The sequence below is a fragment of the Acomys russatus genome, chromosome 3 (genome assembly GCF_903995435.1).
Source record: "Acomys russatus chromosome 3, mAcoRus1.1, whole genome shotgun sequence".
Lineage (NCBI taxonomy): Eukaryota > Metazoa > Chordata > Mammalia > Rodentia > Muridae > Acomys > Acomys russatus.
Window position 1 is genome coordinate 23387504 of NC_067139.1, and position 23071 is coordinate 23410574.

The 23071-nt window shown below is 41.7% G+C and overlaps 1 protein-coding gene across 1 annotated transcript in view; it reads right to left on the bottom strand.

Annotated features, from left to right (window-relative positions):
• The window catches only part of LOC127186970 (uncharacterized), a gene marked incomplete at its 5' end in the record, with an annotated part of 268435 nt that overhangs the window by 117620 nt on the left and 127744 nt on the right, over positions 1-23071 (bottom strand). Inside the window, 2 exons of the mRNA XM_051143234.1 lie at positions 10840-10964; positions 16868-16950. Coding sequence (XP_050999191.1) covers positions 10840-10964; positions 16868-16950 — 208 coding nt within the window. The remainder of the gene's footprint in view (positions 1-10839; positions 10965-16867; positions 16951-23071) is intronic.

Below are 23071 nucleotides of genomic sequence, written 5' to 3' on the forward strand. Positions count from 1 at the left end.
GAAATAAAGAGTAAATGTATGTGGATGAGAGGCTAGAGAGACTATGGTCATGTAGTCAAGGGGCCAAGAAGAACATTCTAAGAGGAAGAGTGGAGTACGTGAACCCTGTACTTTGATCATCAGAGACCAATGGGGGTATTTCAGTCTCAGGCCTGTGCATGGGACAAAAAGGCATAATGGATCCCAGTCTTCCATGTGGAGCGGTTCATTCCAGAACCAGTCACTGAAATGGCAATTGTAAAAGCATCAGCCTGCCCCCATTAAGATGCCGAGAGAAGACCCTGTGACTCTTGCCTCCCTCAGTTCCCTCCCCCGAAATGAGGGCAGGATCTATTATAGACCTCTGGTCAGTAGAAAATGGCAAAAGTGAAGGCATTTTGTAAAAGCAATTGAAAGAGAATTTTTAATTAGCATTAAAGCAACCAGAACAGCAGAGCTCTCTAACTCATAAGTGCAGGTCGGCAGGTACGCTAGCCCAAGGTCCCAGATGATAAGTCACAAAGAATGCAGAGCTAGGAGAAAAAGGCCTATTGAGTGTTCCAGGGACCGCTGGCCATAAAGGATAGGGAGGATACACAAGGACAAATTCCTGAGAGAAACAGGTACCGGACATGATTGAGTGAGTAATGAGCCAAGACCCCTCATCCGATCTTATGGTGTTTGCTTAATCCCCCCTTGAGGCCCGCACACAATGTTCCAGGTTTGAGTTTGGCCAGATGTGTCGTTAGTTCAGATAAACATCTACCCTTGGGTTCTGAGGAAAACAAGAACCAAGAACTGTTTTGTGTGACTAAGTCTGACCTTGCCCCAGATCTGCCTACGCAATTTGCTGATGTTCAAATGTTTGAAGCAACCAATCGTGTATGGCCACGCCAAAACTTCCCGCTCCCCCTGACCCTTGTTCATATAGACCCCAAGCCCCTGGGCTTCTGGGTCGACTCCTCTGTCTCCTGCATGAGATATGTGTCGACCCGGAGCTCCGCCAATAAACTACCTCGTGCATTTACAGCAAGACGCTCGTTTGTGTGTCTTTGGATGCATACCATCCCAAGGCTTGAGTGAGGGTCTCCCTTCAGGGACCTTTCACAATTAGTGTCTGATTCACCCTATTTCTTCTGTGACTTGCTACTGCACATAGGGGCCATTATTTTCCTTCCTACTGTGTCTTTTACTCCATCCACTGTGTTCTTTACGAGATATAAGTCAGTTTGATTCTTGGTGTGTGTGGGGTTTGTTGTTGTTGTTGTGTTGTTTTGGCTGTTGGTTTGTTTGGAGAGAGAACATGGGAAATCACCTTCCTGACTTATCAATTGAGAGAATGGACCCACTTGAGATGAGACTGCCTCACAGAGTGATTGTACAGAAGAAGTCCGCATCATGTGGGACAGCAGTTGGCCTGCCAGGAGCTGCTGCGGGCAGCTTACCAGTCAGAGCAAGCAAAACACTGGGGCTCCCTGCCACCCAGCTGCAGATAATAAAATTCAACTCATAATGCTAATGAGAGTGAGGGGGATTCCTCCTCACTCAATGCTGCAACTGATAGCCCAGCTAAAGCCTAAGCAGCCTTTCAGAGACCCTGGCAGGAGAACAGCTGGGCTGTCTCTCGTAACTGCACCCATAGAAATGAGGAGCTTAAAATCACGTGTCTGCTGCTGACTGAACCAATAGGAAAAGAAGATACTATGTTTATCCCCTCTGTCTTTCATCATTAACATCCTATGTGCCAATGGAAGATCTTCTGGTTACTAGAAAAAAATGTTTTGCTTATTTTTTTTTAAATATCTATTTCAATAGCTCAAATATAGGCAAAAACAAACAAACAAAACAACCAGAAGATTGTAGAAAAAGGCGAGGCAGAAGAAAAATGTTGACTAGTAATAACGGTTAGAGCTTAGAACATTTATTGAGCATTTCTGCATCTCTTAGATGCTGAAAGTGGACTGCAGGTCCTTATAGCTGCTAAGCAGTTTTCTGTACTACTGAGTTCTTCCTCCAGCCCCACTCTTCCCCAATTAATATTCATATTTAAATTTACTTTAAAAATAGGTGCATACTACTCTCTCCATTTTACTAATAAATTGGGGTAAAATGAATTGGAGGAATTCCATGATTTTCCACACTCCTGATTTACCCAGTTGAATCCACAGAGTGAATTTGTTTGCACTAATAGATTATGCTCGTAGAGACTGTAGAATCAGCACTAAGATTGATACCTCTGGATGAGTAGACAGCCACACTTCACCCGCATCTTCTAAGATGAAAATATCAGTCAGCTCATCCCTACCTGCGTGTGGCTCAGGGTTCAACTACTTCCGGGATATGCTGCCATAGTTTTGTGTGTTTTTATTCACTATGTTGCTGGGGACACATATGCAAGCCTCCTGTACACAAGCCCAGTGCTCCACCACTGAGCTTGCTCCCTGGGGGTCTGTTTTCCACCTTTTTCTTGAGGCAGGGTTTCACCAGGTTATTCAGCTTGGTTTTTAATGACCTCTGTAGCTTGAGCATCAGACTTCCCTGCCTCAGTCTCCTGAGTAGTTCCATTAACAGCCAGGTCTGCACCAAGCCCAGCTTTGTTCTGCTGAACCATTCTAGATCTGGCACAGGTAACCATCTCTTCCCACGGCTTCTCCTCATTCCTCCCATGCTATCTGGGGCATGTGGATAGAGGATATTACAGAAATACACAGAATCCTGCTCATGTCTCTGAGGCTGGGAAAAGAGGTGACAGACTACAGTGAGATGTCACAGGGGCACAACAGCATCAGGTAAATGATGGTAGACATGCTGTCTCTATGTCTTGGAGCTTACTTTAGACTCTGATACACAGCAAGAATATGCAATCCCAGCTGCTTTGGAATCTGGAACAAGAGATAGCTAGTTCAAGGCCAGCCTGAGCAACTTTGATAAACCTGGTCTCAAGTTTGAAAATAAAAAGTGGGCTGGAGATGGAATTCAGTGTTAAAACATTTTTCTAGGCTATATCCCCCTGCTAAGGTAAATTCCAAGTTAAAACCAGTCACATGACAGCTGAGAGCATCGGTGTCAAGTGTGGGGAATGAATAAGAATGAGCCACCGTGTGTAAACCTCCCGCTGTGATTAGTCTGCTGTCACCGGTGTGAAAATGCAGAGTTCTTTCTAGTGAACTTTCCAGCAACATTTAGAAAGAAAAAGAGGAAGGGATCCTTGGGAAACCTACTTAGCACAGGAATTCTATATCTGCACTGCAACTGAAAAATAAGGAAACACTCAACTTTCTACCCACTTCTGACGACACTATTCTGCCTACAGCATGAGCCCTTGTTAAACCGTCTGGGCTTGGCTGTTTGGAGACAACACTGCCAGTTTTGGACCTAATAAGTCTCAAGATATATTTAACAGCAAACAGAAACATTACATTTTGAGGTGAACTGAGTACCCAGACAATGCTGTTTGGTGAGATGAGGGGCGTGGCTCTATTTAACCCCTAGGAAGGATCATGGGCATATCAAGAGAGATTTTTTCCAAAAGGCAACATTAGTTTTCAAGTGTTTAGATTGCCGAGACAAGGATTTCTCTCCAAAGAACAATTCATCAGCCTCCTGACTCACTGTAAAATCAATCTGCTCTGCTTGTATGACATAAACAAGTCATTTCTCAAGAATGAGACAGACCATATGTGAAGGTGTTTCATGGAAGCACGATGGGGAATACGCCAAAGAGGCATCTGCACTCTATTGCAATGTCAAATCACATGTGTGTTATAAAAAGGAAAGTGTACCTCATGTATGAACCCTGGCTTCCCTGCAGAGTTCACTCACACCTTCGCTATGCAACACACACAGGGGAAAGAGACCACATAAAGATCTCAGTGTGCACAGCCAGAAAGCCTTGCTGTTCGCAATTTTTTTTTTTGCCCCTTCTTTCCCAGACAGAAGGACACTTGCATTGATCCATTAAACAGACTTTCTCAAAAACAAAGCAAAACAAAACACAGCAACTTCTTATCAATGCATTGAGAAATATCAAAGCCTTATGCAATGGAGAGAAAACAGGAAACTAAAAAAAGAAAGAGCAGCATTGTTCTTAAGAGAGCTTATGTTGTACAATGGAGACGGAGTGACAGAGAAAGGAAGCGGGACCCTGCTCACTTCCAGTGCTAACCAGCTCTACGTCCTCAGGCAAGCCGCTGTCCTCTGACAGGTCCCAGCTTTATGTAACTTGTATGAGCTGACAGGGCTGAACTGAGTCACCCCCCAGATCCTGCTCTGAATATGTGTGAGTCTCCTGTTTCTTAGCCGCCTCATTGCATTTGAATAGTAATGGGATCATTTTAGGGTTGGCTCCTGGCTGGAACCTTCTCCCCAGTTGGAAGTTAGATACCTTGGAAAACTATGTTAACTTCTTTAAACCACTGGAGTGGTATCTGCTGCTTTCTAACACTCATTAGCGCAGCTTCCAGGGGTAGTTAGCACATACCCTGGCTTTCTTGTTCAGAGAAATCGCTGCACAAAGATTAAGGTGCTGCATTAGGAAACCCAGAACTCAATTTGTTCCGCAGGCAATGGGATTCCATGGCTGTGTTTAAACAGCCAAATGAGTGGTTATTTATGTAATTAACTGAATGGACATTATAAGCTTTCTCCCCAAACTCCCTGCTTTCACAGGGAAAAAAAATTAAATTAAAGCTTCCCAGTGGACAATGTCTTTTTTGACCTAAAATAAAACAGGACTCCTCCTTTTCTGTAGGGGATATGTTCTAAAGCCTCCCACCACCAGTGGATGCCAGAAGCCATGGGTGGGACTAAATTCTGTATGTTACGTTTTTTCCTGTGCATGTTTGACTATGGCCAAGTTAAATGTCTACATTGAAAACAGCAAGGAATTAAAAACTATAGCAAAGGAGAACAATTGCAGCAAGATACTGCAAGAAGGCTATGTGGAGATGGCCTCGCCGAGTATCTTATTGAATTATAATCTCATTCCTCTTGTTGTAATGTCAGATAGTACAATGCCCATGTGCTGAGCTGCTCAGAGGTGAGTGGTAGGCACTGGCATACTCTTAGGCCACTGTGCAAGGGCTCCTGAACGTACATCCTACGGTCCCGTGACAGTCAGTCTGGTAACTGAGATGGCAGAGTAACCAATGATGGGTGGTACTGTCAACAGGAAAACAACAGTCCAAGTGATGATTCATAGCTTGGGATGGACACATGGAGATGGTGCAAGATTACATCACACACTCTGAATTGCACACAATTAAAAACACACACATTGTTTATTTATAGAAGCATGCATTTAGTATTTTTGGACCCTGTCTTCCTGCATGTAACTACAATGATGAACAGCACCACAGAAGCCTGAAAGTAGGGCTATATCATTTATTTGTGTTATTGATATCACTTCATCTATGTCCACCCATATATATTGTGCAGTTTCTATCAGTCACCCTCTCATTAGCCTTTTTTATCCTTATATTATGTATAATGGCCAAGACTTAAAAAGCCTAATAATTGATGAAAGACTTGCATCTTTTAGTTTCAAGTTATTTATAGCAGTAATTATGAACAAGAAGGAAAGCGTGGCCAGTCAAATTGTTGCCAGCTCAAGACCTTGAGAAGGAGAAAGGATTTCTAAGTAACAAAACAAAACCCCAAGCCAGAGTGTGGGCGCCTTCCTCAGATGGCTTGCCAACCCCTCATCCAATCACAGTGGTCACATGATTACTGTCCATGCCAGCCAGGCCTTGATTATATAGGTATAGGGCTGGAGAGGTCTGTTACAGGTCAGAAGATGGGCACATTTCTAGACAGAAAGATGACCAGTAAAAAGAGATATTATCTGACACTTCTCAGCCTTTTGGCAAACAAGTATAGAAGAGGCCTTAGCCTAGAATATCTTCACGTTTCTATAGAATTTTTCTCTGGAAATACCAGTATGTTTAGCTTATTGTTCATATGTTAGTTCCATGGGTATCTACTAAATGCTGGCAGTTTACAAAAGTATTGGTGGTGAGGTAGAGTCTTGTGGAGATCTCACAGTATCTAAGCTATAAGCAGAAGATGCCAAGGTATCATGCGAGAATAGTTATGAAGGAAAACAATGTAGCATGACGTGGTCCAGGCCTTCTGCACTGGAAGAGAGTGCCATGAAGCTCCTATTGGTAGTGCCCCCAGTGATTGGCCCCTGTGTTTCCAGGACTCTCCTGGCCATCTGAGGGGGCAGACAGTCACCATATTCTCTTCTACATTCACAGACAAGTGAATTGAATATCTTGTTGTCTGATGCAGAAAAGCTCAACAGTCTTAAAATGTCATGAAAATGACTGGAAGCTACAAATGAAATTTGTGTTTGACTAGCTAAAGTGCCTCTATGTTGAAGGAGGAAAAAGAAAAAGTGAAGGTGGCTAGGAGGCTATGAGGATTTCAGAAATTTGCCAAATTTGGTAGCTACAAAGGAGGCATGGTGCTATCAGAGTGAGTCAGCATTAAAAACAGAGCAGTCAAGGCACGCAGAGAGAAAAAAGCCGTCGCTTGCTGAAGCAAGGTACACACTACCCAATTGACATCATAGTTAGCTTTGAAGCCAGGTAGTTCAGTGTTCTGTGCTAAATGGATCTTATGAGGATTTGGAGAGGGTTTAGGAAGAGACTGCACCAGCACATGAATTGCTGACTCTAATAAAAAAAAAAAAAAAAAATCAGGGAAATTGTTCAGATTTTATCCCAGAGCAGTGAAAACAGAAGTTGATAGCAGTGCAGCAGTTCCCAAAGCCTCATCTCTGGTTAAAAACAGAATGTTCAGACTAGCTAAGGCTTCCATATTACCCCTCTAAAAATGGCAGCAGTTCCAAGAGAAGGAAATGGTTACAAATAAATTAACTGAAGTAACAGCCAACAGGATGAGAGGGTGAGAGAAAAACACTCACTCATTATCTATTCGTGTGCTCAACAGACAAGAGCTGATCAGATCAGATCACACTGGCGGTCTTGGGCCTGAAGACCCAGCTGTAAGCAGCTTCGGTATAAGGTGAGAGAGCAGAAATGAACAGAGAAACAGAAAATATTATATTAAGCTGCAATAAATATGTAGAGGAGACAGAGTGATAAGGAAGAAGATAGACGGAGCAGGATCACACTCCCATTTGGTGTAGTATCACCAGGCACAGCCTCCCTGGAAAAGGAAACTGCTGGTGAGATCTGTCACATGTACTAACCATAGCACTAGGAAATAGGTGAACATTCCAGATAAAGAAGGCATGAAGCACAAAAGCCCTCATGTCAAACTGTGCTTAGTGTGTCTGGCAAAGAAAAAGGAAGACAGCTGTGGAGAATAACAAATCATCCTGTATAGCCTACGCCCTTGTATTAGTCAGCAGTTGGTCACTGTGACAAATTACCTGAGTTAAACATCTTTGAAAAGAAAAAAAAAAAAAAAAAGATTGTTTGGGCTTACAGCTTTAAAGCTTACAGTTCCCAGTTGTAGGCCTGTTTTGGGCCTGTGTCAGTGTAGTGTATCACAACAGAGAATAGATCATGTGGTGGAGGCTCAAGTCCTCGTGACAGCTGAAATCCAGAGAGGACAAACAAGAGTCCCAGTCCCAAAGTGTACATCTCATGATCAAACTCCCTTCCACAGCGCCCATCTCCTGGGGCTCTACCATCCTGTCTCTAGAGTCCCACAAGCTACTGACCAAGCTCTTAGCATAGTGGTCCTCTATTTTAACTTTCAGATAGGGCTTTTTCTGCGAAATGCTCCTGACAATAGCTTCCCTTACTAGGAATCTATGGGCTCCAGTCTTAATGCACGTTGTCATTCAACTCTCACAGCAGCTAAAAGCTCACAAATGGCGTGGCAGGCGATTATCAGATGTGCTTGAGAGAAGAAAGAAATGGGTACGAAATGGCTAAACACACTAAGTGTCCACAGTGGTACCACAACTGGGTTTCATACCCAGGTTGATCTATCTGCAAAGCCAACATGTTTTTCTGTTGCTCCTCATAGGCTTGACTCTAGAAACAATTACTGGCCCCAATAAGGGAGTTTCCCACTGAGGAATCAGTAAAACGAGATGCATTAGGTCATGTCTCCAAGACAGACGCATAGTGCCTTCCATGCCAACCTGCTCCCGTGCAAAGGCGCTTTTCCAATTCTTGCATCAGGAAGTATCATCCTCACCCTCCAACTGGCCCTGTGACTAATTTTGAACAGTATTTTCAGTGATTTGTCCTGCCTGAATCCACAGCCCTCAAAACTGTGAGTAAATAAAATGGCTGCTGCAAGTCATTAAACCTCCGGTGAATCAAAACACAGCGCTCATAATGAAGTGTGTTAGACGGCTACCTGCTAAGGGAGACAAAGGCAGAGTGTCCTAAAGTTAATGTGTTGTTAACACACGGGGAGCAGGAATAGCATTTTCCTCGGTAGCTATGGATCCACTCTCCAGTCCAGCCTTGGAGTTACAATGGAGAACCACAGCGCTGAGAGCCTTAGGCCTCAGTAAAAATGTCCTCCGTGGGCTCCTGTGTGAATACACAATGGCACTGTGTAGGGAGGCTGTGAAACCTTGGGGATTTGTGATTCACCGCAGTCACTTGTCGCCGGGGCTGAGCCTTGAAGGCTACATCGGTTTCTGGTTTGATGCTACGTGGTATGGCTGCCAAGCAAGGAACCGCAGCACACTGTCTGCACACACCGGAGCCTCTTTGCCACTCCTCCCCCACCATGGTGCATGAAGTGAAGCAAACTCTTCTCCCCTAAGTCTCTTCCATCAGATGTTTAGCCACAGCCAGAAGAGAAGAGCCACATGCTGGAAATTGGTGCCAAGGAGTGGGATCATGGCCGTGGCACATCTGGCCTAGTTCTCCGTAAGCTTTTGGAACTGGTGTAGAGGAAGAGTATGGAAGAGTTGAGAGCTGGGCAACAGGGAAGCATTAGGCCTCTGAGAGCTGACCTGAATGGTTTTGGTGAAAGTCTGGAAGACTCGAACGTTAATAGAAAGCTAGACCTCAAAAATTGTGCTTACAGGATTCCTATGGCAACAAGGAATCTACCAGGAATTAGATTTGGGGCTGCTGACGTTACAGTCTGGCAAAGACTCTTGCAGTGTTTTCCCTAGTTTCAGTAAGGCTGAACAAAAAGATAAGAGACTAATACTTAGGCAAGAGGAATTTCCAAAGCAGCATGCCATTCAAACTGCGGCACGGTTGTTACTTCCTGTTTCCAGCTAAATTTACAGTGAGTACAAAGTAGCTCAGGATCATGTGAAAATCGAGTAGTCTAGACAAGAAAGGAGCAAAAATGAAACATAAAAAGCGAATGTAGGCATCACTCCTGTAACTACTAGAAACTGGCATCAGCAGCAGAGCTGGAGTGCTTTATACTGGGACTAGAGCAAAGGTGATTTGAAGCCAAGACTAGGCTCATCCAAGGCTCCAGTGCATAAAAATGGAAACACACTTAAAAGGTGTAAAAAAAAAAAAAAAACATAGTAAGAGAGGAGAGAGAGAAAGAGAGGAGAGAGAGAGAGAGAGAGAGAGAGAGAGAGAGAGAGAGAGAGAGAGAGAGAGAGAGAGAGAGAGAGAGACCTGCACAGGTGCGCTATTCAAACAGGGCCACTTAAGCAAGTGTTTCTCCAAGTCCAGCTATTCATTTAGACACTCCCATAGCCACCCCATCCCCAGTGTGATCAGCTTCGTTTGGGCCTGTCAGCAGAACTTGGTGCTCCGCTTTTTCAGGCAGACCAAAATGTAAGTTATATGGAGACTGAGGCTTTTACAAAGGTTGTATGAAGGAAAAATAAAAGACTGGGTGGGATCGCCTGGATGGCACTTCTTAGAGAGCTATGTGCGAATATGAATCTACAGAGGTGAAGCTCAGCATGCACTTCTATAGAACGAACACCAAGTTGGAATCAGGGCCTTCATACAGAAAGCAATGCACTCTTAAACCTGGAAGCCACAGTCCTGCCACTTTTAGAAAGCATGGGTAAATGTGCATAGTCTTTGAATGCCAGAAGGAGTTACTGAACATGTGACTTGATGATGCGATTTGAGTTAATGTTATGACCTCAAGCCAGTAGCCCCGGGTGGTAGAGTGAGAGTAAACTTAGGTAAATAAACCACAGGGCAGATGTATTGCCCAATGGAAAAGCCATTCAAGGAAAAGGCCTTGGGGTGAGCAGAGAAGCAGTGATGGGAACACATGACCTTGACTGCCTCTCCTGTCTCTTCTCCTTGGCAATCTTGATGCCTGTGTCACACTTCTGCAATGGTTCTTAGATGAACACATCACTAGAAAACCCTGTGTTCACTCCCTCTGAGTGCCTCTACTCCTAACACTTCCCCACCCTGTTTCACGTGTTACTTATGTTTGTACAACCACGAGCATGAGCCATAATAAATAACAGCAACAGTTAGTGTCTTCCTGGGTCCCAGGTGAGCTGAGGTGTCTCAGCATACCCACACGGCCACAGCCCAGTTCAGTTTTCAGTTCCCACTTCTACCATCCTGCCGCTGTTTCTATAGTCCAGGCTCCTCTCTAAGGCTTGACTCCAACTTTCTCAGTGACCTTATCTTTTCTTTTTTTTTCTCTAGCAACTTTGGTCATTATCTTTTCGATGTGGCACTTTGTGAAAATAGTTTTGAAAGCCATCCATCATAACAGACTAATGTACATACCCACGTTCCTCATTGAACTGTGAACATCTGCAGGCCAGGGTTTGTATGCTATAGTCTACACTGAATACATAATCAGGGTTTGTGGCCTGAATAAATAAAAAGAGAATATGGCAAAGACAGATTTGTTGGAGTGAAGGAATTTACATAAAAAGAATTAAAACTGCAGAAGGTAGTCACTCACCAAACTGAAACTCGATGTTGCTCCAGTTCCTCCAAGTAAGACATATCCCCTGAGTAATCTCCAGGCTCTCCAGGCCTCCACACAGTAAATCTTTCTTTCACAGAATGGGCAGCCAAACTCTCACCCTTGTTAGGAGAATTAATAAATTAAAAAGTGAAGTATTTATTAATAGCCAATGAAATGCTCACCTAGACTCAAGAGTGCTTTCTCTGGAATGACCTATGGCATCGCAGATTACAAAACAGCTTAGTGAAACTTCCTGCACTGCTTCGCACTTGGTATTCTCCCTCCTAAATCCTCTCTGCATAAGGGCAAGAGCACTGAGTGTTCCCCGTGTGAAAGCACATGAAACGGCATCTGTAACTGTCCTTACAACGACAAGGCAAACATAACTGTGATCATGCGAGTACACGCAATCAGGATTTGGCTTTAAGTTAAAAAATGAAAAAAAAAAAATTAGAAAGAAAGAAACAAAAGGGAATGTACCTTTTGTACCTTTTAGCAGTTCTTAGCAAAAGATATTTAAAAGGAGACTTAAACACCCAGTCTGTAGAGAAGAAAAGGAAGTAGCTGGCTTTCAAAAATAGGAAACAAGGATTTAACAAGTTCTGCTCACTTCCACTCCCTGCTTTAGAGGCCATTCATTGCATACTGGCTTTGCCTCCATCAACTCGAGTCCCATAACCTAGGACTCCTGTCAGCATAACCTTAGGCTCAGGACTTGTATAGTGTCTATGACACTAACTTATTAGAATTTGAAAGAAGCATGCACCATGGAGCTGGGTCTGGACATCTGTCATTCAACTTGTGATATTTGGGAGCCCCGCTATGGAAGAAAGTGGGGTAGGGGACATCTAACCCATCAGGGGTCCTCTCTTCTGCTTCTACCAAACCACCTCAAGTTCTACCTGTTTCACAGAAGGGAGGCTCCCAGGAGATTTTAGTACAAATGCTAATTTTAAAGGGTGGTTTGGACAGCATGAGGCTAGGCCAATAAAGCCCTGGGTATTGTGTTTGTAACAGTTTCCTTAGAAACTTCCCTTCCTTGTGCTTTAGGTTGTCATTTGCTAGGGGCCAGTTACTTGAAATTCTTTGATCTCGGCTGATCCATGTTTCAGCATAACTCAGAGTTTATTTTGCAACTGCAGAGTTCAACTTTGGGTTGGCAGGTGGCAGTAACCACGAAAAAACTCTAGAAACCCAGGTGGAGTCAATGTGTCATCAAATCCATAGTGAATTCAATGAGGCTTATTTCTTTTATACGGAATTGATTGGTTTGATTAGTTTAATACCCAAATCTGGCTATGACAGCCATGAACTTGAAATACTTTTTATTGTGGTCCCTTTTATCTTTCTTAGCCCGTAGAGCTCTTACAACAATAAAAATAGTTCTGATCAGATGATTCACACTGATGCTCTTAATTACCTCATTGCTAAGAAAGCTGAAGAGTGTCAAAATTCCTGAGAAAAATATGAGATCTTTGAATTGTCCCATATGTCTTTGTAGCCATTTATATTGTAAGTTGATTCTACTTCTTTATGAATCTCTTATCTCAGTCTATGTTCCTTGATAGGAGGTTGAAAGGGGGGCTGGAGAGGTGACTCAGTAGTGAGGAGCATTGGCTGTTCCCCCAGAGGACCTGAGTTTGATTCCCAGAAGCCCTATCGCAGCTCACAAGTATCTGTGACTCTAGTCCTAAGGGGCTGCAAAGGAATAGACATAGTACAAAGACATACATTCGGGAAACACTCATACACATAAAATTAATACATAAATATAAAAGAAAGCCAATACCTCATCTAATGATTAAGCTTCCGCACACAGCACCAGGGCCCGCAGAAATGCAGGTGTTTTATTCTAGAGACCATCACATGCTTTCTACTTGGTTAGTCTATGAATATCTGTTCTGTGTATCAACTAAACTAATGACAAAAGTGAGATTTGGTATATCTCATTGGGTCTTTCACAACACCTTGAATGATAATAAGAATACAAAAGATGGCCAAGAAATAGTTACTAGGTTATTTCACTCACATTACAACTAGCAGTAATGAACATTGTCTCCAGCTGTAAAGTCATAAAGAAATATATGGACAAATTCTAAAACTTAAAAAGTCCCCCAAGTAAGAACAAATAAAGTTTTTTTCATTAAAATAAAAAAAAAATGTGAGCACATTTGTAGTGGAAAGTTTTAGTTTCTTTAAAAACTCAGTTATGTTATACAAATATGTTTTTTGTTTTAATCCCAAGTGTTTGACATGGGGCTACCTTAGTTTATCCACAGCTGATAACAGCCTCCTGTGGCTCAGAGAGGGGCGTGGTCTTTGCCAGCTGGAATTAGTTTAATTCTGAGGACAGCCCAGAGAGAAGAAGGACACTCCCAGGAGACTGATGGAAAAATAAGAAGGCTGCTGGCTCTGCTAGCCTGCTGGATATCCTGACGACTGAGATTGGTATTGTCCCAAAGAACTCAATGACTCTAACCAGTTGGCACTAAGTCTGAAAAGGTCAACATCCCCTGTCCCTTCTAATCTTCTTTCGTACCTAGGGTCAGAGCTTGAGGGAGGTAGAAGGGAGATAGAGGCATTAAGGAACCTGTGAACTAACTGAAGGCTTAGTGTTAGAAGCACAGACACTGTCTTTTTACACAGATCAGATCTCCTTTTAATGAAAGTCAGCTCCGACTTACATATTCTTATAATTGCATGTGGAACGAATCTATTATGACTTTCTTTATAAACAGAAATCATAGACATAAAATAAATATGTTTTAAATATTAAATATCATACTGTATATTTACAATTTCAAATACTGTATTATAGTTATTTTATTATTTATAATATATTATTTGTATAATATAAATTTATATTTATAGAATTATTTTTAGGATAAGGCACTAGGCCTTAAACCGGTTTATTTTTACCTCGTTTTATTTTTAATTATGTCTAAATGTGTGCGTCTGGATATGAGCACATTTGAGTGCAGATGTGCATGGAAGGCAGAGTTGTTAGACCCCCTGCAGCCTGTTATAGACAGTTGTAAACCACCTGAGGCAGGTGCTGGGAATGGAACTCAGATCTTGTGCAAGAGCAGTATGTCTTCCTAATCCTCGAACCATTTCTCCAGCCTCAGATGTTTTAGAATATTAAGGTATACTCAGAATCTGCGCAGTATGGTGTGTGGTATAGCGATGATGTGGGTCTTTAACCCCGTCTCTGGTGTCTTTATTGTGGGCGGGCGTTTAGAAAGCAATGTAGAATAGAGGAAGGAACCAGACTTCAAGGTCATCTGAGCTCATGATCTCTAGGTTGTCTAGTTCCGCCTCCAGTGAAGAACAAAGTTTAGAGTTCCTGTATTCTCGTTCCGATGTTCTGGCCCCTAGGTCATCTTTCCTTCCCTAAACCCCTGGGCTCGAGGTCAAGGACGAGGACATGTGGATCCCGGTGGAGGGAGGGCTGACATTTCGGAGCCCAGGGACACAGTACTGTAGAGAAGCCTTTCTGTGCCGGCACAGTGAAGAAGGCCCACTCCGCAGTCCTGAGTCCCAGACGCCTCGCGAGGACTTTGAGCACGATCTGTAGGGGCCAGATGACCCGCAAAAGAATTGTTCTCATCAAAGGAGGTGGCCCCGGAAGGAGGAAACGGTGTCTGAAGACAGATCCTGAGGATTACAGATGCTTTTGAACTGCTCTGGGAAGATCCTAAGAGAGCTTGAGAAACCTCAGTGCCAGTGAGAACGATGTGCAGCAGTTTTTTTGGTTTTGTTTTTTGTTTTGTTTTGTTTTAAGATAGCAGGGGAGGAAGATTTGAGGCTAAGATGCCTGTGTTAATAAGATCACAACAAACACCAGGTGCACGTGCACGTGTGTGTGTGTTCCAAGGTCTCTCTTTACCCTGTCTAGGAATGAGTCTCAGTACTTGCTTCCATTTTCATCAGAAGGGAGCCTCGCTGACCATGGCTCAATACTGTGCTGAACTGTGAGTATAGTAGGATATCACTAGGAGTCATTATTTTTAGATCAACGGCATTACATATATTTAATCAGGAATGTATGTACATATATTACATCCATCTTTTTTTTAATCTCTCAGCTTTTCCCCTTGAACATAAACTAGAGTAGAGAAACTACCACAATTTTAAATATTATAATTAGCCACATGTACATTAAAATCTGCCAGTTTTATGGCTAAATGATGACCTGATATTTTTAGATGAAAGGAAACAAATGTGATGTTTAAGTTAGTCTTAAGAACAAACCACAAAAGTTGCTTCAGTATATTTATCCCTTGAAGTGTCAGTCTTTTTAAAAATTGTTTTTTATTATTATTGTGTTTGCGTGTATGAATGGTGGGGAAGCACATGCTATGGTGCATATGTGAAGATCAGAGGACAACTTTGTGAAGTAGGTTCCTTTTTTCCAAGTTTAGGATTCTGGGTATTACATCCAGGTTACCAGGCTTGCATGGTGAGCACTTTTGCCCACTGGACCGCCTCACTGGTCTCTCAATCATGCCGCTATTGACCAAGTAAACACACTCTAACAATGCCTAAGCATGCAAATTTAATATTGTCTGAACTACATGTATGGTATCCTTACTCCAACCAAGATGGCTCTGTACTAGGTGACATTCAACTCTTATAGTTTGACTGTTACACATTTGGTCCACTGTGGGTGGAAAAATCTTTGTTCCCCTCATGACTAGATATAATTAGATGTAAAAGTGGAGAATTAAGATGATTAAGATAACTCAGATAAATTTTATATAAGTAACAAGACCACAAAGGAAATTTATTTGAATTTCCTCCAGCCCTCCCCAGTCCTTACCACCTCCTCCTCTCTCCCTCCCCTTCCCCTCTCTCTATCCTAAGGATGTAGTCTTCCCAGGCCAACTTCAAACTAATGATCTTCCTGACTCTGTCTTGTTGGAGTGCAGTTTTTGTGAACTGCATAAAGATTGTCTTTGTATTATTCAAATGCTGGTTTCTATACCCAGAGAGTTGAATACAGGTTGGACTTCGGTATTGTCGGTTTTCATTAAGCATCTCCTGCCTTGGTATTTGTAAACATTGTTCTCCATCAACTTCTGAATTGGTTAAGTAAAGAACTGAAGGGCTAGTAGCCAAGGCAATGAAGGAGGTAGGACTTCCAGCAGAGACAGGGACTCTTGGAAGGAAGCTGGGGCAAAGTAGTCGCCAGCTGGACTTGGAGCAAGAAGCAGATGCTGAGAGTAGAGACTAAGATAGACAGGTAGGGGCAACATGGTGGGATGTAGGCCAGTATCATTGGGTTAAAATAGCTGCGAATCTGCCCAGCTATAGTGCCATAAGCTTATAATAAATATAAAAGGTTGGGAGCAAAGTGGTCTCAGAGAAACTCCTGTTTTACCGTCTCCTTAGTGCTGAGATTACAGGCATCTATCACCATGCCCCGCTACTTCACCTTTAAAAGAAGCCTAAATTTGTTGAATTATGTAAAATAAATAAATTTTATTTATGTATATAAAATAAATTTTAGAAATAGTTATCTAAAACCTAGATTCACAATACCACTAAAGATAGGTTGGCCAATATTTCTGAAACCCAGGCTACCTGATTTGAATTAGTTTACTGAGTTGGGGAGTTTGTTTGTTTCTTAGGTCTAGAAGTGGGGCTTAGTATGTACTTGGCCCTGGCACTGTATACAATAAACATACAAATAATAAAACATGAGACAGCTTATTCACACATTTCCTGGCAGCTCTAACCAAATAAGTCCACATAGCACACTTAACACATTTTCTTATTGTCCTCTCAAGATGGAAAGTCACCCATCTTTCAATGGCTTCGAGAAGTCTGAATCAGATGTAGTAAAAACATATTGGCTCTGTTGATTTGCCAGACATTAGCTTCTTTAGCATGTCCTGCACTTCAAAACCTGCTTTGAAGAACAAATTTCCTTCAACCTGGAAATGCATTTTAAGAAATCAGAGCTAGTAAATAGTAGTTGCTGTTTTCATTGTCTGTCTAGTACCAGCCTTCCTCTTACCTTAGTGTGTAAGTCATGGGCTCCTTTGAAGAGGCCGAGATCACAGTCCCTGGGGCAGGGTTCAATTTTATCAAAAATGTTTCCTAGAGTTAAAAACAAAAAGGTGTGAAAAATAGATTATAGAAAATTTTTTTTCACTTCAGAGGTGATATAATCTCACCCCACTGACACATAAGAGCTTATGCAAGGCCTGAAAAGAAGGGGCTAATGGCATCCTTCCAAGAGGGAGGTGCCACTCTGGTCCATGTCCCCTGCTTCAAGTCAGTTACTGTAGGAATCTCATGTAGAGTGAGTCCATAAGTCACACAAGGTAGGTTTACTTTACAAGTACAGCTGTCTCGGGCTGCTTTTCTGCCCTCATTAAGAAAGGATTCTCCATCATCAGGCACATCTCCGGGACCTCATTTCCAAATTCATCCCTTTGACCCTCTCATTAATGGTCTATCATGAGATGCTAAGCTGGCAGTTGTGCCTGACACAGTGTTCTCACTTAAAGTGAAGGTCTCTGAGCTTCTATACTACTGATATATTGGGCTGCAGAGCGCTTTACTGTGGGCTGTCTTAAGCTTTGCTAGAAGCCTTCCTGGCTTTTACCCTCTGAATTCTAGAAGTTCTGTCTACATCCCTATCCCATCCTCTTCAGTTGAGGCAACCAAAGATACCCTTAGACATTGCCCAAACATCTCCTGAGGGACGAAGCATGCTTAGTTAAGAGCACTGCTCTACACCCTGAGAGGCTATGCGTTTAGCTTATCTTTGTTTTTCCTGATAGAATCTAGCAATGTTATACACTAGGTCCTTTCTCAGCAAAAATTAAATTTAATTTAATTTAAATTTAAATTTGTTGGTTTTTCAAGACAGGGTTTCTCTATGTAGACTTGGATATCCTGAACTTGCTTTGTAGACCAGGATGGCATCAAACTCATAGATATCTGCCTGCCTCTGCCTCCCTATTTCTGGTATTACAAGCATGCACCATGATGCCCAGCTCAGCAAATATTTCTTAAGCTAAAAACAATAATTATAAATAAATAACAAAACTATCCCCAAAGCAGGTTATGCCACTGACACCATCAACTGGAAACCTCACTTCAGCAAACACCTGTGCCAATCAATGCCTCACCCCACAATCTCACTAAAAAATAAATAAATAAAGCTCTATTCTAGAAGCTTCTGGAGCTCATGGCACCTTGGAACAGCAATAGCTTTGTTGAGGAATGATTAACAGCTTCATCCACAAGGATACAAATATTGAGACCCCATCCTTTATTCTCACCCTACTTTTTCCCTTCAAGTGTTGAATTCTCCTATCAGCTGCCACTTGGCATTGCCCTGGAGAGTGTTTTAAAATATGGACTCAATAGTGTCAAATTTCTAGGACATGGCCGCATGTTATAGGGACCGAAGCATTGATCCTTCAAGGACAATCCCGCCAGGCTCTTGATTCTCCCTCACCTTAATATTTGTGGCTGATTGTAGGGGAACATGGAGTTTTACAACATTTTTGAGCCCACCCTATTAACTGTGCCCAGCTATAGATACCAGGAAAAGTGATCTCTGACCGCTTCCTGGAGACTGGAAACTTAAGTTTAGTGAGATGAGATCACATAAACCTTTGAACAAGCTTCTTTCCTGGGAGTCTAAAACCAAGTTTCTTAGTAGTAAATTTGATATGGCCAAAATCAAGCCAGAAAGAGAAGAGAAGAGAAAGATGTGGGAAGCAAAATGTTTATTTAGGTTTAAGTATGACTATTCTAAGACTTATGATTTGAATTCTCACTATATAGTTGCACAAGAAACAAATTTAATAGAAGAAGTTTTCCATTTTTGTAGTATTTTCTAACAGTCCCATTTAATGTATTATGTTGGTTATTAGTACACAGGTGTGTTACACACATACACCATGCAGGCACCAACAGAAGCCAGAAGAGGGTGTCTGATCCTTTGGACCTGAAGTTACAGGTGGCTAGGAGCACCTGGCAGAGGTGCTTGGAACCAAACTCTCATGCTCTGGAAGAGCAGCAAGTGGTCTTAAGCCCTAATCCATCATGGCAGACTCAACCCATGCCTTTTCTATCTTTGAGTTTCCAGTTGCTTTGCTATTAAAAGCCTAAGATAGATTTCTACTTTATTTTAGGTTAGGTTCACCCAGATAATCTCTGTTCTAACATATGACACTTGTAAAGAATAAATGCAGAAGATCTTTTGGACAAAGCCTTAAATCTCCGCCTACCTGCGACAATTTCTGAGTTCCTTAAGTTAAAATGTAATATCGGGGCTAGTTAATGTCCTCTGCTCATCCAGAGGACCACAGCTTGGCTTCCAGCACAATTATCAGAAGATTAAACACCTTCTTCTGAACTCCATGGGCACCTGTATATACATGTATACATACATACAAACATGCATACATACATACATACATACCATAAATAATAAATTAATATTTCAGAAAATACAAAAACTCTGTAAGCTAAGAAAGTAAAGTACTTATCAAAGAGATAGAATCGTAAAATTCTAACATTTTCTTGGTTCTCACACAAAATTGCCTTTTCTATAATGCAAAGTAGGGGGATATATGATAGACAGACAGATAGACAGATAGATAGATAGATAGATAGATAGATAGATAGATAGATAGATGTAGGTAAAAGATAGGTGATAAATAGATGATAGATAAATAGATGATAGATGATAGATAGTTGATAGAATATAATTGATAACTAGATGATAGATTAGATAGATAGATAGACAATAGACAGATACTTTTAGCTTAAATACAATCATATCATATACTTTTATACAAGCCCCTATTTTTAATTCATTGAGAAATTAGCCATCTTTCCAAACCATGAACCTGTCAGTTTCCTTAAGTTGATTTTCCCCCTGGTCTCTATCATATTGTAGCCAAGTTTTATGTCAGAGTCAAGGATTTCCTAGCTCCACCTGCTCATGTAAGCCATGCTGTGTTTGCCAACCTGTATTCCATACCCCAGACACACATGTATATGAAGGTATGCACATATGTATTGATAAAGTGCACAAAGGACAAAAATATTGTATGGCTCTATTCCTTCTCACTCAACAATATCTGATGGACTTCCTTTCAAATCAGAAACTGAAGCTCCACTGTATTCTTCATTTAGCATACTATCATACAGGGCACCATGGAAATGCAGCTCATTGAACAATTCTCTTCCAATCAACTTTCACGCATTCATTCCTAACTTTTTTTATTCTTTTACCCAAAAGATCAAGGCAATAAGATCATTTCAGCAGTATTTACTTTGTGGAACTGCTAGCACAAAGACAGTGCTTCCTTTAATAATAACATGATACTAAACAGCTTTTCCTGTAACTTTTAACAGACTTTCACTATACAGTCCAGGAAGCCTTCTTCCTCATTCTCAGCCCGCCTAGGAGGATCTCAAATGTTGGAATTATAGGTAGCAACTACAATAACCATCAATAGATTGGTTTTTTTGGGCCCAGGATATGGCTAAGTGGACAAAGAACTTGCCATACACATGAGAATGTTGCATTTCAGGTGCATGAATTTGTATAAATGGCAGGTGGGGCTTATGTGCCTACCTGTAATCTCAACAGAGACAACGGACTGTTTGGGGGCAAGCTGACTAGCTAGGCCAACTGTATTAGAGAGATTTTGGTTGACTGAGAGACTGCACCTCAAAGAATAAGATGGAGAAATCAAGAAAATGTCCCCACATTAACTTTGGGCCTCCATATGCACATTTATCCCTGGGCACAGGAACACACACATGCAGCCACATACATGCCAATATACATACATCCATGTGTAGTACACACACACACACACACACACACACACACAAATGCATGCATGCAAGAACTATATAACAAAATCCATTTCTCCAAATTCTTGCCACCAATAGACCACTTCTGAATTACTGGTTTGTAGTATAACCAGAGAAGTTGACCTCTACCACCAAACTTTTATATGTCCCTCTTGTATATAAAATCTTTGTCTGGTTTGCTGCATGTAGGTAATATTGCTATCACATATTTGCAATAAATTTATTTGCAATAAATAAATTTTTTTCTTATTAAAATTCACTTCTTAAAAGATTTAGAGCTTTGAAAAACTTAAATGTCAGGTTTCTGGCTGCTGGCATTGCCTCTGCAGATTTATTTTTATTCTATTTTTCTGTTATTTCTTGACTAATCCATAGCTATGCAACTTTTATTTATCATTCTCTCATGTGCATGCACTATACACTGTATAAGGAGAATTTTCTTATTAACTCCTTTTGACAGTACATTTTACTGGAGAAAATTTCCAATGTTATAAAACACAATTTATTTCTTTTAGCTTGCTTTTCTACTTCACTTATTCTGATGCTCTGTATTGCTGGTTGGATTGAATTGCTTTTTTGTTGTTGTTGTTGTTGCTTTTTCTTTTTACCATGTAGAGTCATATACGAAGTGACCAAAGTTAGATATGGACTGCCAGGTACCTGGTTCTAGAAAACGCATAGTAAGAGAGGCCAAAGTCCTGGGAAGTTAAATACTATGGAAAGGAATGTCTAAAAGAGCTTACAAGTGCCCCACTGGAAAGGAGTCAGCTTGAGAAAGCCTAGCAACTTCAGTGACCACACTAACACCAGATACAGCGGGTCTCTCCTCCCCATCCCCGCACACCACAGCCCATGGGGGCATAAACAATGATAACTTTAATAGACAGAAAAAAACACAGGAAGGCTCAGAAATAAAGAACACTGTACCCAAGAGCTGCGGTTTGGCCACAAATTTCTGGGCCAGCTTAAAGAAAACTGTGGGCAGGGCAAGTGCCCTAACTCTGTTGAGAGCTTCTGTCATCACTGTCGGTGTAGACAAAACATGAATGGATAGTTTAAGATGGGAGGTGAGTGCTATGATTCGTCACAAACTCTCCCCATGCATGCTCTCACCTCTGTACTCCTGCCCTATGCTGTGTGCTTAGGATGAAAGACAAGGGCAGAATACCTTTTTCCTTGCCATTTCAACAATTGAGATGATGGTCTCCTGCACCTTTGTGTCAGCACACCACGTGTGACACCTGGCTAACTTCAGAAGACTTCAACCTAATGAGTGCTTTGAAGTTCAAATTACTAATATTAACTTATGATTTATATATCTTAAACTATACATATTTCATATGCATAGCTCAGAGGGTTTGACAAATGTAAGCCCCTATGTGCCCCACCCCCACAAGTCAAAAAAAAAAAAAAAAAAAAACCCTCACGTCTTGCAAAATGTGCAGCCCCTGTTACAGTCTTAACAGTCATTTCCTCCAAAGCATGTATCTTTTTCTTTATTTTTGTTCAGATTCATTCATTTGTATGTTTATTGCACTGGTCTTCAATCTCTGCCATCTGGTGCATATTGAAAATTATCTTTAAAAGTTGGTTTTTTTTTTTGTTTTTTGTCTTTAGCTTAAAACCTAAGTATAGATTCTTAATATTAGATATCAATGTAGCTACGCCACTTTTTATTTAAAACAATTTTTCAGATAATGTATCCTAATCAGTCCCCCCTTCTTCAGCTCTTTCCAGATCCTCCCCACCTTTCTAACTTTCTTTTTTTTCTTTCTAAAACAAATAGACAAACACAAAGATAGAGATAGATGGCGGGGTGGGGGGCGGAGGGGCAGAGAAAAAGAAACCCACTCATTCATGCAAAACAAAACACAACATTGGAAACCATAATATACAAGCAAAAGAGTGGTAAGACGAAACAACAAAACAAAACAAACAAACAAAAAACCACTACAGAAACACCGTTGAGTTCACTATGCGTCAGCACAGGACCTGCCCTTAAAGTGTGCCTCCACTATGACTCTTTTTGGGAGCAACTACTGTTTATTGAGCAAGCTATTGGAACTAGCTTCTCCGCTGAGGATGAGGGCTTATGTCCATGTTCCACACTCAGCACAGGATGCCATCTAGTTTGAACCTGCGCGAGCTTTAGGTAAGCTTCCACAGTCTCTGTGAGCACCTATGTGCGACAGCTCTGTTCGTGTCTGAAGGCACTTTCCCGTCATCCTCAGCCCCCCTTTGGCTCCTCCCATCCTTCTGCTTCCTCTTCCCCAGAGTCCTCTGAGGCCTACCGGGAGAGGTTTACCCCCCTCCCCCCATCTCCGTTTTCTACCCACCCAAATTTGAATCTTTTAAAAAAACGAACCCT